General features: G+C 41.4%; 1 protein-coding gene and 1 non-coding gene across 2 annotated transcripts; both read right to left on the minus strand.

Moving 5' to 3' along the window:
- Window positions 1-2567: 2567 nt before the first annotated feature.
- On the minus strand, window positions 2568-5856 carry LOC102192555 (dynein light chain 4, axonemal). The gene is made up of 4 exons (XM_005749822.2): window positions 5653-5856; window positions 5201-5280; window positions 3748-3831; window positions 2568-3624 (listed from the first exon to the last, which is right to left on the minus strand). Exons 2-4 carry the CDS (start codon window positions 5270-5272, stop codon window positions 3460-3462), a joined length of 321 nt encoding a protein of 106 aa, XP_005749879.1. The 5' UTR covers window positions 5273-5280; window positions 5653-5856; the 3' UTR covers window positions 2568-3459.
- Window positions 5857-10938: 5082 nt separating this feature from the next.
- On the minus strand, window positions 10939-11010 carry trnap-cgg (transfer RNA proline (anticodon CGG)). Its single transcript has one exon. It is a non-coding gene; the product is annotated as a tRNA-Pro (tRNA).
- Between the last annotated feature and the right edge of the window lie 2307 nt (window positions 11011-13317).

Here is a 13317-nt window from a genome sequence, read left to right on the forward strand (position 1 = left end):
TTTGTTGAGTTTTTTGCTGAACTAGTAGGGAACAGCCAGAAAAATAGACATATTTGTCACCATTACCTTCATAAGATGAAAATACGGTGACACTGCAGACAACAGTGTGGACATAAAAGCGAAGGTAAGAGGACAGCTTGGCAAGCATTGTAGTATTTGTGAGTGCAGACTGACCCAGTGTGGGGTCATGGTGCTTTGGGTGCACAAAAACTGTGGCAGAAGCTGCAAGATACTGCGAATCTGTCAATAAAGGCGGTTTCTCTCCCTCCAATGCTGAGCCAAAAAAAGCCCTCTGCACACTTTGAAAGCAAACAGACACTTGATTGAGTCACAACAGAGTTCTTCCCATTTGGCAGACAAGCTTCACATCTTTGAGTTTTTAAAACCACTGGTCAAAAAACTGAATGGAACACTTTTAAATCAGAGTAAGGAATCAAGCCAGTTAAACCTCTGGGATATTGATCTGCTCAGTTAAGTAGCAGAGAGGGTTGTTCATCAACATCAAAGCAGTTTCATCTGCTTTGATGTTGATGAAACCCCAAAACAGGAATGGTTTTACAGCTGCAGGGCAATGACATTTTTCCCTCCTCATCCCTCCTGGCTGTTTTTTCATTAGTTTTGCATTTGGCTAGAGTCAGTGTCACTACTGATGGTACAGATAGTTCATCTACTCCAGGATGCCACATGTATTTGTATCATTGCCAGATGGTTTGTTATGTCTCCCAGCACAGTCTCGGGAGCACAGAGGAAATCCACAATTTTATTGTACATGTGCACTGACAATAAATTTTATTCTATTCCATTCCCACAGACAAGCAGTTCATTTAGGAGAACTGGACAGGACCGCAAAAGGTCCTTAGCCAATAAAAAGGACTTGTATCTGCTCCTTTGTGCAAGGAGGAACAGGAACAGGATGAGCACTGCCAGAGCTACAAAATGACCTCCAGCAGGATACTGGAGTGAATTTCTCTGACCAAACAATCAGAAACAGACTTCATGAGGGTGGCAGATGTCCTCCATTGAGCCCTGCGCTCACTGCCCGGAACTGTGGAGCCCAAATGGCATTTCTCATAAAATACCAGAACTGGCAGGTCTAACATTGGCACCCTGTGCTTTCACAGATGAGAGCAAGTTCACCCTGAGCACAGGGTCTGGAGAAGCCATGGAGAACGTTATAGTGTCTGCAACATATCTATGGAGAGGGACACAGACCTCTACAGGCTAGGTAACGGTACCCTGACTGCCATTAGGTATCAGGATGAAATCCTTGAACACACTGTGAGAAAAAAACTGAACACATTACCCAGGTCATATCAGTATAACAATCCAACGTCTTTTTTTTCCCATTGAGATCTGATGTGTTTTCAAAGTGTACATTTTTTTCTGAGCAGTGTATTATTTGTACACATTTACCACAAAACTGAGCAAATTGGCTCACTTTTGTGAGGCCGCAGTTAGTAATCACCTGCAGCTGGTGCTTTCCAGCTCACAGAAATTTGTCTCAAATATGTAAGTAGCTGCGTTTTACATCTAAAAATAGCTTTAAGATAATTCTTTGGAGGCCAAGTCAACACCTAAGAGTGTTTGTTGTGGTTCTTGAGTCCAGTGAGGGACTGCAGTGGGCTTAGTCAGGCTTGTGCCAAGTGTAACACTAACACCCATATAAATGTCAGGACCTGTGGTCTCCTAGGAAATCATTGAAACAAGGTTATTAATGTTGCAAATATCACCTTTAATCTTGTGGCTGATGGGTTTAGAGCACCGGACCTTTCACTTCAGGGCTGAGTTTAACACTAGCATGAGAGCAGTGTTTATATTCAACATGCTATTACGTGTTGAATATAAACACGTCGTTTTCGGGCCAGAGCAAATATTCTTTAAACCTTATCTCTCTGTGCTCAAGCTTGGATTTTTAAGCCATTTTCAGCTTTTATGTAGCGCCTGAGAAATGTTTCATGTAAGTGCTCTGTGTGTGTGTGTGTGTGTGTGTAGTATTGACAGTTTAACTTTGTGTCATCTCACTTTTGTCTGACCAAACACATCCTTTGCCTTTAGTGGAAAATAATATTTAAACTGTAAACCAGACTAATGCTTCAACAAAAACTGAGTCGGGCGTCATCATCCCTCATGACAAGTCCCCATCGCTCCAACATTGATGTTTTCCTTTTTCCATATGAACATAAAGCCTTGGCATCTTGTTTTTTTTGAAAGCTTTTTTCCTCCTTTTTGTATTTCTCTATTCGTAGAAAGCCAAGCAGAAGCAGCTGGCACCATTTTATTCCTCTGTGTGAAGCATATATTTTCTTTATTCATTCATATTCACTTGTACTGATACATGAGAGAAATGACATTTCCTGTGCTGGATGCAATCACTCATGTCAGTATAATTGCTTGACTACATTTCAAGGACAAACTGTTCCAATTTGCTCTCAATCTGTCACAAAAACCTCCTTTTCATGAATTGCATTTAATCAGAAACGTGAGCCCGAAGTTTGCAGCATGCTGTGTGGTAACTGTAACGAAGCTCGCAGAAACAGCAAAGAACAAAACAGAGGCAGATGTCGGGCTCTGTTTTACACATTTCAGTTTATTATACAATCAGGTCACTTCACGCGTAATGATCCAACAAAGGATCATTAAAACTGGCATCAACATGAAAACAATCACACTGCTGTTATCACCCAGTGGGGTGATGATATTATTAGGGATAATAACAAACACCTTAACGAGGAGAAAAGGTGAGGTTGGGTGCCGTGTTCGGCTCAGAAGACTCAGAGCCTTTTTAATCGTAAGAAGATGAACTGGTCCTTAAAAAGAAGTGTTTTCAAGTTGCATCAAAATATGTACACATAAAAAAATCTTACAAATTTTATTGAAACACTAGTGCAGTTGGATAGAGAAAGACACGTGTAAAGTTACAGGCGGCGTGGACGGCTTAGTGTTGCGCAGTCTTGTCAAACTGCTGAGCACGGCGATGACGTGGTGCTACTTAAAAAGAAGGAAAAAACAAAACCGTGTGTGTCCAGCACACACCAACATAAAACACTCACACATACACACACTCCCTGCAGAGGAATGAGGGTAAAGGACTTTGGAGACCCTGGCTGGCTGTAATTGTTGGAGAAGTTGAACTTGCTTGCACATGCATGCTCACAAATGTTCTCGCCCCTTTCCTTTTTCTTTTTAATGTACTGAATGGAGAGATGGATGGTTAACAACAGAGAGGAACAGACCGGTGACAGACAAGGCGAGACGCTATTTTTAGGCCCACCAGCCAAAGTCGCAATCAAAACCCCCTTTCTTCTATTCTCGCTGCATTTTTAAAATCAACGAGCACTTCGCGGTTCCTGCCTCAGTGGCTGGTAGCGACCTGACCTAACCTGCCGAAACAAGTATAACCAGCATCTGGATGGTAGCTGGTGGTTCATTTCCAGCCCGGCGAGAACGTCAGAGAAGGTGCTACGAGCACTTCCACACGCAGACGGCCAGGCTTCCTCCGAAGAACATGTAAAGAAGGTTCTTCACCTCGTGTGTGACCTCAAAGCCGAAGCCTTCGCCAATGACCACGTGCCACGAGCTGCCAAATTTCTTATCCATGGACTCCTTGATCATCTTTGCAGCACTCTATGGAAGACGGCAAGAAAAAAAAAAAGAAAAACAGAAGCCCTGGCCATCAGCACAACACACGAGAAACTTGAAAAGGCATCCTCAATATTTTACTCAAGACTAAGAGCAAAATATACACACCTCATTGTTGGTGGCATACTTCTCACAGGCTGTAACACACAGCTCCATGGTCTCAACCCTCATTTCCTCTGGCATGTCTGTGTGCTGAGGACAAACACAGAGCTATGACATGAATATAAACAAGTCAGCTAGAAACAACACTGCATTGCCTTCATCCTTTCTGACCGTCCCCCAATGTGGTCAGACAACTTGCCATGCGAGCTACTTCTTCCCTAGCGCTGTCTGTCACTGTGATGCTTGGTTTAGTCAGCGTGCTCTGACTGATCAAATGTGTGAAGACACAATAGCTACAGACTTGATTTTGCAGTTGGTGCTTAGGAGCTGTTTGCTAATCTTAGAGAATACGACACCTTGTGTGAGCCACACCTGAGCCTGCTGTGTTGCCTAGCGTGCACGTATTTAACGACCAAACAAATATTGTGAAGTTTGGTGTGCGCTCTTTTGTTTTCTCACAGAAAGAGAAAAAGAAGGTTCCCAGTAATAACTAAACTAACTCCTACATGAGTGTTACAGTTTGTGTCATTGAGATGCAAATGTCACCATCAGATAATGGACTTCTTCATGACACTGTACAGGCTACACAGGTGTCCTTAAGTGACAGTGCAGCACAACTTTTTAAGAGATGTTTCTAAATTGCCAACTAAAATTTTAGAAGTTTAGTTTACACAGGTGTGCCACCTTTACACTCATCCCTGCATGCTGCATGTATGGCAGTGGGCTGCTGTCAGCCTGCAGCAAACTTTGCCAGTGGGAAGTGTCTGATAAACTAAACAGGCAGCTTTGTGCGTGGGCGTGAGATGACTTTTTCACACTAATGGCTGCTGAATAGGCGGTTTGATAGGGTTTCTAAATCAGTTTATCAAGTTCTTAGCAATTACATAACAGGTATCTTCATCTAAATTATTATTTTTTGAGTACAGGCATATTGATTCTTGGTCCCAAAGATGAGTGGAACTATGAGTGCATACCACCACTTTCCTACTTATTTTCAGCCTCTTTCTTTCAGAGTCGTTAAGGCAGACCTCGATGTGAAAATACTGACTGCAAAACTGCTCATTAATGAGGATTTGCTTCACAGGTGAATTGTGATTGGTGGAAATACTGTCACAGGCTAATCAGCTTTTTTTTTTAAACTGGTGGTGCATTAGTCATGTTTAACCCTACAACTTTTAACTACGAATTAGTCCTTACAGTACTTACTGGGATCTGTCGCAACACTAATTTTCATCTGAGCCATCTTAGTCTGCAGTAGTTGTTTTAAACTTAACATTAAATAAAGTTGACTGTGTCCTTCACTCATTTACAGTCTGCTTATGCATCACAACTACATCTACTAAACCAGAGCAGCCTCACACCTGCATAATCTATTTATTTCGCAGTATCACAAAAGTCTCATCCACACTCGGGACCTCCTTGTCCTGGTCCTAGGTGAACAATGTCACTTCATTCCTACCCTGATGAGAGGGAAGCTGTGCAGTCTCTTGTAGTCGGCCTCTTCTTTCTTTCCCTCGCCAGTCCCGGCCATTCCGACTCCTGCAAATAAAGCATGTGTGTGCATGTTAAAAATGCTGTCCCCGGAGCGTGTCACCAAGTGTCACTTCATCAGGAGTAGTGGCTATCCTGCACAGCAAGCTCACATCTGTGGCTAACATGACCTGTGTTGGGGACGAAGTTAGCTAACATCGCTTAGCCCTATACTGGCTAACGACAAGAAGTCTCACATCGTAGTTCACACCAGAATAATAAGCGGTTCCACACTTAAACAGTGTCCACAGGTATCGCGTCACGGCAGGTTTGTTAACGGGACAGCGCCTTATCAGGTTAGCAGCCCTAACAGGCTAATTAGCTTAGCATGTTTTCATAGCAAACATTTGATGCACTGGTTGTTTTCTAGCTAAAACTCGCCTTATTTAGATCCACCGTCGCGCCGTTATGGGTTGCCGTCCGTTATCGAGACTTGATAAATGCGCAGTGACCCGGAGATGTGTCACTTACGAAGCGTTTGCCCCACGAAAACTTCTGCTGTTTGACTTCCAGTTCGGTTGTTAAGGAGACATTTTAAACAAGCGATATCCGTGGAGTTGGGCCCCGCCTAGCTCTGCCGAGCTGAGTTCTTATTGGTTGAGAGTCCGTCGATCAAATGGAAAGCAACCCGCCCGTTTCCGAGAACGGTAACGTAACCAAATTAAGTTTTTATTCTTCTGTACTTTTTTAAATAAATTTGAAAAAATGAAGATTAAATGCAAGGAAAATTAAAAGGAAACAAAAAAGGAAAAAAATGTAACGACAGAAATACTATGTAACTGTGTAATTACTTCTGATTCATTTATTACATATAGAAAAAAAGGAGAACTCTTAATACTGACACTGGTTAAGGTGGACCTATTATTAACAGCTTTTTGATACAAGATGGTTATAATAACATATACCTTAAGAATAATTTTATAAAGGTGTCTAATTCTGTCATTTAGTGGAAAATACACAGAAGGTCTCTTGATTTGGACCAGTATAAATGATTTTTACTGTGATACAGAGCTTGAGCTAACACACTTATCATCACTATCTACCTGCATGCATAACTGCTTTTAAATTAGGCCACTCTCCTGTCAATCAGGCAGAGCATGGGTAAAACCTTTTTTATCCATCCTAATCAGCTCTCTGACAGTCTCTGACCCACATTCAGCTGGAAACATGTGCGAGGAATCCCCCAGGTGGATTGATTTGACCCAGAATCGTCAGTCTGCTCTACATACGTGCACCCACAAGCACACAAAACCAAACCCAAGCTCAGAAAACTCCACAGTGCTTTGAAAGATAAATAATTCCACGGTCTGTCAGTGAGAGGTGCGTTTGCTGGTTGTCCATTTAGCCTCAAACACTCTATGGTATAATCCAACCTGAAATACCAACCCGAGCATCTTAAAAAATAAATAAATAATTGACTCTGTTGTGGATTAGAGTGGATTATCAATCAATCCCAGAGAGAGAAAACAATCAGATCACTTGATAATCTTCCTCTCCTTCCACTCTCACGGTCTCCTCTGTTCTTGTCTCTATGATTAATTCCTGGAGAAAAATGCATGCAGTTAACCAATTGCTGGGACGTTTCAACCCTCACATCACCTCCTCTTTATCCGCTTCTCTGAAAAGGGAGTGCCCTGGCTCAGAGAAACACCGAGCCATTAACTAATTGCACAGCAGTGCATTATGTTATGACATGATTTGGCAGGATTTCTGATCAGCCTAATTGACCCATTTGGATTACAGCATCGGTTTGACCACCTGATATGTGTAGTTTGACAGCACATTCTGACTCTGTTTACATTCTTTGTTGGAAGCCTTTAACCAACGCATGCAGTCTTCAAAGCCACAGAATGAATTTGGTCACTATGATTCTCAAAGATCTCAAGTTTTTCTTTTTTAAAGTTAAGGATCAGTCTTTACTTAACTTTGTCTTACAGCTTTCAAGCCACATCTCCTATCTCTATATCACATGTTGTTTCATTCATTTATTATTATTCAGGTTAAAAATAAGTTTTCATGCTTATCAGAAAAAAAGGTGCATATAAACTATGTGATCTGTACCCCACATGGCTGAAAATTGGGTGGGCAAATGGAGATAAAGCAGAGGCAACATAAATTGCAGTTCCCTCAATGGCCACTTGAGGCTGGCAGGACCATTCAGCCCCCCACAGACTCACCCATGTTAAACTGCTTAGCTTTAATACACACATGTATAAGAAATTACAATACAATTTCCACTTTATAGCAAGTCTGTGAGAAGGTTTGTTTTTTTTTAGCTCACCTGTTTAAGTTGTCTCAAAATTTTACTAAAGTTTGCATTATTGGGGGCGTGGCCACTATTACTATTACTGACAGATATGTGCTTACCCAGGTGTAACATGTTAACATTTTTAGGATGTTTTCTGACACATAGTGTGGCTCTGTGGTACAATTCTTCCACAAATTTTGCGCTTAAGGTTGATCTGAAATTACACCATTCTATTTCCTTTTCTAGATAACATTAATTTATAGCTATCTGTGCCTAAAGAGTGCACATTTATATCCAAATGAGGATGCACATTGCTACCCAAGCATGTTAGCATCAATTGATAACTTAGCACTCAACCATCTCATCTAAATATGATACAGTTATGTAAAAAAAAAAAAAAGTTTTCACACGATTCAATTCAGCCATGTAGAAAAATAAACTCACCCTTACTTACCCTTGGAAACCAGCAGCTGCTAATCAAAAGCAGCTGATTAAGAGCTCATCAGAAAGCAGAACTTTTGGCTGTCTGTGGAACATTCCAGTGTTTGATGGCTTTATGTTAAATGGTTAATGACCTGCGCTTTACTTAGCCAAAGCACTTTACACTACATTCAGTCATCCACCCATTCATTCACGCTATATTGTAGTCACAGCTGCCCTGGGGTGCACTATTTGTGCACTGACAGAGGCGAGGCTGCCAGATACTGGTGCCACCAGGCACTTTGACCAGAAGTGTCTTGCCCAAGACAACAAAGACTGTCGGAGCCGGGGCTCGAACCGGTAACCTTCTGATTACAAGGCGAACTGCCAACTCTTGAGCCACGATGTCCCACAATCTTCCCAGGAGTTTAAAATTCCCCCCAATATCAGGCGACTCAATGTAGTAGAAACTGGAAGAAACCCAAGAGCTACATCTCAGACTCTCCAGATCTCAGATAGCATGTGAAAGTTCATGACAGCATGTTTGGCTTCTGGGAAGCGTTGCCAAGAAAAAGCCTCTTCTCTCTGAAAAGAACATGACAGCCTGACTTATGTTCGCAAATTTGCATATGAAAACAACAATAGCAAGGCTGGCCTTTACTTTTTTATATGTATTTGGATTAGTTACATTCAAAATCATCAAGAACTTGTTAAAATAAATGCTGAGTGGTATAAAACACTTGTACTAATATAGTATTTTTCTACACAACTTGAGCACTCAAAGTGCTTTCTTACTCCAAGCCTCATTCACCCACACTTTTCTTTTTTTCCCCTCCCCCAACTATGCCTAAGTGATCTAACCTAACATCCACACTCCAGTGGATGCTCTGGTGGCAACCTGGGGTTCAGTATCTTCCCCAAGGATACAGTACTTGACATGCCAGGAATCGAACCATGAATCTTCTGCTCCATCTCCTTAGCTACAGCTACCCTCCTCAGCTGTTTCACACTTCAATCACATGTGAAACAGCTTCAAAAATACACTGAGCGGCAGAAAGCAAGCACTGCATACCCAGGTGAGAAAATCACAAAAAAGGTGCCAGAGGGCTGGTGGGTACGCTGAAATGAGAATGTCAAAGTAAAGGAAAGAAGGAGATGTTTTTGACAAACGGTGTGTTGAAACTATGTCAAGAGAAAAGCTGGTGATATAAAGACCTTGAGGAAATTATTTATCACAAGGGGAAAACACACTGTAAATATTTTATGGTAAGTATGAGATGAGGCCAAGAAAAAGAAAGTAAAAGTAGTTTGGATAGTGGAGCCTAGGTTTTTAAAGCAAAGCAAGTAAAGGTGAATAACTACTTAATTGTACAATTATGAGAGGATCTGTAAGAGCTGCATGACTGCAGGGCTCATGACAATGAAGCCATGAGTTGCAGTGACAATAAAATCCATCTGTAATCTTTTTTTTTCTGTAGTCACGAGAAAGACTGGCGCTCGCCTCCCTGCCAAGTCTGTCCTGAATGAAATGAGAAAAAAAAATGTGCAGAAAGATTCTGAGAGGCTGTAAGATTAAATGTAAAAACTCGTGTTAGACTTGTCGCTGGTTGGTAGTGTGTCACATAAGGTTTTTCATAATAAAATGCCGCCTTTACACAGAGGTAATAAGGTATCTATAATTCAACAGCTGGGGAAGCAGACTGTTGGGGAGAGGAAAGGAACGCTCCATGTGACTCTGCTAACAAGCTGTGACAGAGGCGACATCAACAGAAAGATGGAGCCAAGAATCAGAAATTAACAATGAAAAACAATATTTGCTGCTTAGATGATTCATCTGAGTGATTGACTAATTATCCATCTGAGTGATTGGCTGATGACTCTCGAAATATGTCCTTAAATCTCCATGTCGAGGAGCCAGCATCAGCACAAATGTGGCAAAAAGTGTGTTCAGACAGAAAGAGAAGCAATTTTTCCCTGTCTTGTTCTCACAGAACTGGCTGGTTGTGCTTGTTTGCCTCAAATGGCCATTGTTGTATACAAGCATGGTTTGATGTTGCAAACCAAACATCCCACAATAATCCATCCACAGGAAACTATTGTGCGTCTAATATGGGGGCTTGTGTCCCCATCCTCTCTTTTTCATTCTCTTCTCTAGTTTCCCCTCATGGTATATGGCACTTTTCTATTCTAACTGAGCACTTTTTTATATACAACTCACCTCATTCATTTTTTTTAATGTAAGTAGTTTCTATTTAACATTGACACAAATCCATACTCTGGTGTAACTTGGGGTTAGACAAGGGTCGAACCACCAACCTTCTGGTTAGCAGGCAACCTGCTTTAAACTCCTGAGCCACAGCCTCCCAACTGTCAGGACGGACGGCTGCCTCTTTCTGATCCGAGAGTTTTTCTTGTCAAAAGGGAGTTTTTTCCTTCCCACAGTCACAAAGTTTAGTTATTAGGGTTTTCTTCAGAAGACTGTGGGGTCTTTACCTTACAGTATAAATGACCTTGAGGTGACTGTTATTGGAAATTGGTGCTATGTAAATAAATCTGAATTGAAAATGAATTGCTGGCTCCAAAAAATCAACTCAGCTTTATAGCAGAAGCAGGTTTATTCAGCCTGGTGCAAAAAATTGTGTTGTTTTTTTCATTTCCTCCTTCGCAACAGCTGTACAGGGAGTAGCCTTTTATATAACATGCTAATTTAAACTCTAATTAGGAATTATTGACATGTGGCATGTGGGTGTTGTTGAGCCTTGTTCACGTTCTTGTTCATATTCAGCTGTGGGCATACATGGTACCAAACATGGACGTAGCCTCTGTGTCTGAAAAATTAGGCCAATGCAGAAGTGCCATGAGATGGCAATAACAGCAGTTGCAAAAAGATTAGTTGTTATTAGAAACTTTAATAAAAACCACTTCTTTAACCATTCTGCCTGCTTTTTTTTTTCTTTTTCTTCATTCCCTTGGAACTTTTTAGAGCAAAGCAACAAGTGGGGCTCGTCCGGGATTTGAACCCGGGACCTCTCGCACCCGAAGCGAGAATCATACCCCTAGACCAACGAGCCACTGATGAGTCACCAATGGCATAAAAGATTGGTGTACCTACATCGCTTGTTGAACCTACAGAGACCTGTTTAGCTTCTAAGTAGCCTACCTATTAGCTTAATTTAATCATCTTTAATGATCCATTGTTAGCGTCTCTGTTAAAATCATGGAAAAAAGGATGTACCTTAGTAACGAAGCTAACCAATGGTTAGTGGTTAGTTGGTCTATCCTTTTGTCCTCTAATTTCTGGCTTTGAAAAAAAAAAAACAATATGCACAGCCAGAATAAACTCAAGGGTTGAAAACATTACTTGATGTGTTGATTTTTTACAGTCTATCCTTGAAGCCACGAAGGTCAGCTTCCTATTACCAAAGGTATCTAGCCACCATTCGTTTCTGCATGAAAATCTTACTGTGACCCACACAGTTGTTGATTTTTCAGTCTAGAGTGGCAGAAGCCAGTTTATCTCTAAAGCTTTCTTTCCTGCCTCCCATAGATTATTAATATCTTCTTGGGAAACAGATCATAGATATCTTTTATTTCTTCTTCTTTGGCATCAAACACAGTGAGAACCTCGAGGGGATTCTTCTAACCAAACTCTCCCCTTTCAAAAAAAATAAATTTAGACAGATAAAAGGAAACTTACTTAAATTACAGCTAAATTTGGTGTTTTAGAGATAAAAGTATAGAGAGTGTAGACATAAATTGCTGGTCACCAGACTGTAAAGGTTGGGTTTTGAGGAAGTCACAAGAAACCAGCTGAAGTGAGATTGAGAACTTTAATGAAGTGTTGTGCAGTTGGAGGTTAGACTTGAGCTCACAGCTAAGATGAACCGATCGCCAAGAAATGTGGTGTGTGGGCAGATGAGCAGTCACGAATCATCATGATCTTCGTTAAATTTATGAGTAATCTATTATGTCTACATCAGCGGTCAGGATTTCTGTGGAGTGTCTTTGCTGAGTACTGCCTCCGTGTAAAAGACACACACGTGCCATCTGACAGCAAATACGCTGTTAATCCAGTCTGGCACACAACAAAAAGAGCTTAAAGCCTTTTCTTAGTGTGTGATTATGTATAAAGGCTTGCATGCTGAGTGCAATTGTTTAGTTGAAGTGTAATCCGGATGGCTTGGCAAGTCTGAAGGAATCAGCCACTCAAACCCAGCACACACATCCCACACTTTCTTCTTTTCTTTCTTTTTGCTTTTGTTTTTTTGACGTCATGTTAAAAAGCTACGACTCCAGAACTGTTGTCATAACCACTTTATTAGTTTTTATCCACCTATTTCACAATACCAAAGAAGATCCATGAAGATGCAGATAAGGACAAGCGCAACACTGTCACAGCCATCAACGACCAAACAAAACCGAGAGAGAGAAACAGAAGAAAGAGACGACGAAGAAGAAAACTCTAAAAAAAAAAACTCTGACCATTCTGTGGGCACGAGAGCCCTGGCAGGCACTTTACAACAGGGTGTCAAATTGTTTGCGGGAATGATGGATTGAGGTAATAAGTGAACAGAAGCACTGAGTGTATCTTAACCACAGTTCATTTTGCTGCACAGTGTTGACTGGATACATTTTTTAGCGTAGCTGGACGAAGCGAGAATTAAACCCTCGGCCCTCACAGTGCATCTGGTTTGCTCTTCCCTCCTCTATTTCCTGTGATGTCCGCATCGCATATCCGCCTCAACTCCATGCAGGCCATTAAGCGCATCCATCTCAACCTGACTATGAAAGATTCAAATCAAATGCCAGACATCAGAGGAATACAGCCATGTGACTTTACAGATTCGCCGCAAAAAAAAACCCCAAAACAAAACACAGAGCATCACAGTTTAGTTAATTGTCTGTGAAGGTTCTCAGTCATCCAGGTCATCGTAGTCTAAGGAGCTTAGAAACAAAACGCCTGGACTTCTTTAAGGTTCTTTAAGGTTCTGAGCTCATCGTCTGGGAAGGCCCACTCACATCCTGGGCCATCAGACCTCAAATCACATGATGGGGTGGGGCTAGGTTTCACAATGAGCTCACCTGAAACCTTGGCTAATTGTGACCTACACCCATTTTCACACCTTGGCTCATGTGATTAGGTAGAGGATCATTAGGGGGTCCATTGTCCCTCTTGGGGGGTCACTCCCACAGAGCTTAAATCTGGGACGCTCCACCGTTTGACCCTAAAACTGAAGAAGCTTCTCAGATGAGAAGTGAAATGTCTTCAAGCAAGTTAAATTAATTATTTAAGTAAAAAAAGTCCCGTACGATCAACTTTGGAAAAAATGTGCTCAAAACCAAGCAACTTAAAACAAGGGAAATATATATATATATAT

This window comes from Pundamilia nyererei, unplaced genomic scaffold (assembly GCF_000239375.1).
Source record: "Pundamilia nyererei isolate P.nyererei 1_Seehausen unplaced genomic scaffold, PunNye1.0 scaffold00255, whole genome shotgun sequence".
NCBI classification, from domain to species: Eukaryota; Metazoa; Chordata; class Actinopteri; order Cichliformes; family Cichlidae; genus Pundamilia; species Pundamilia nyererei.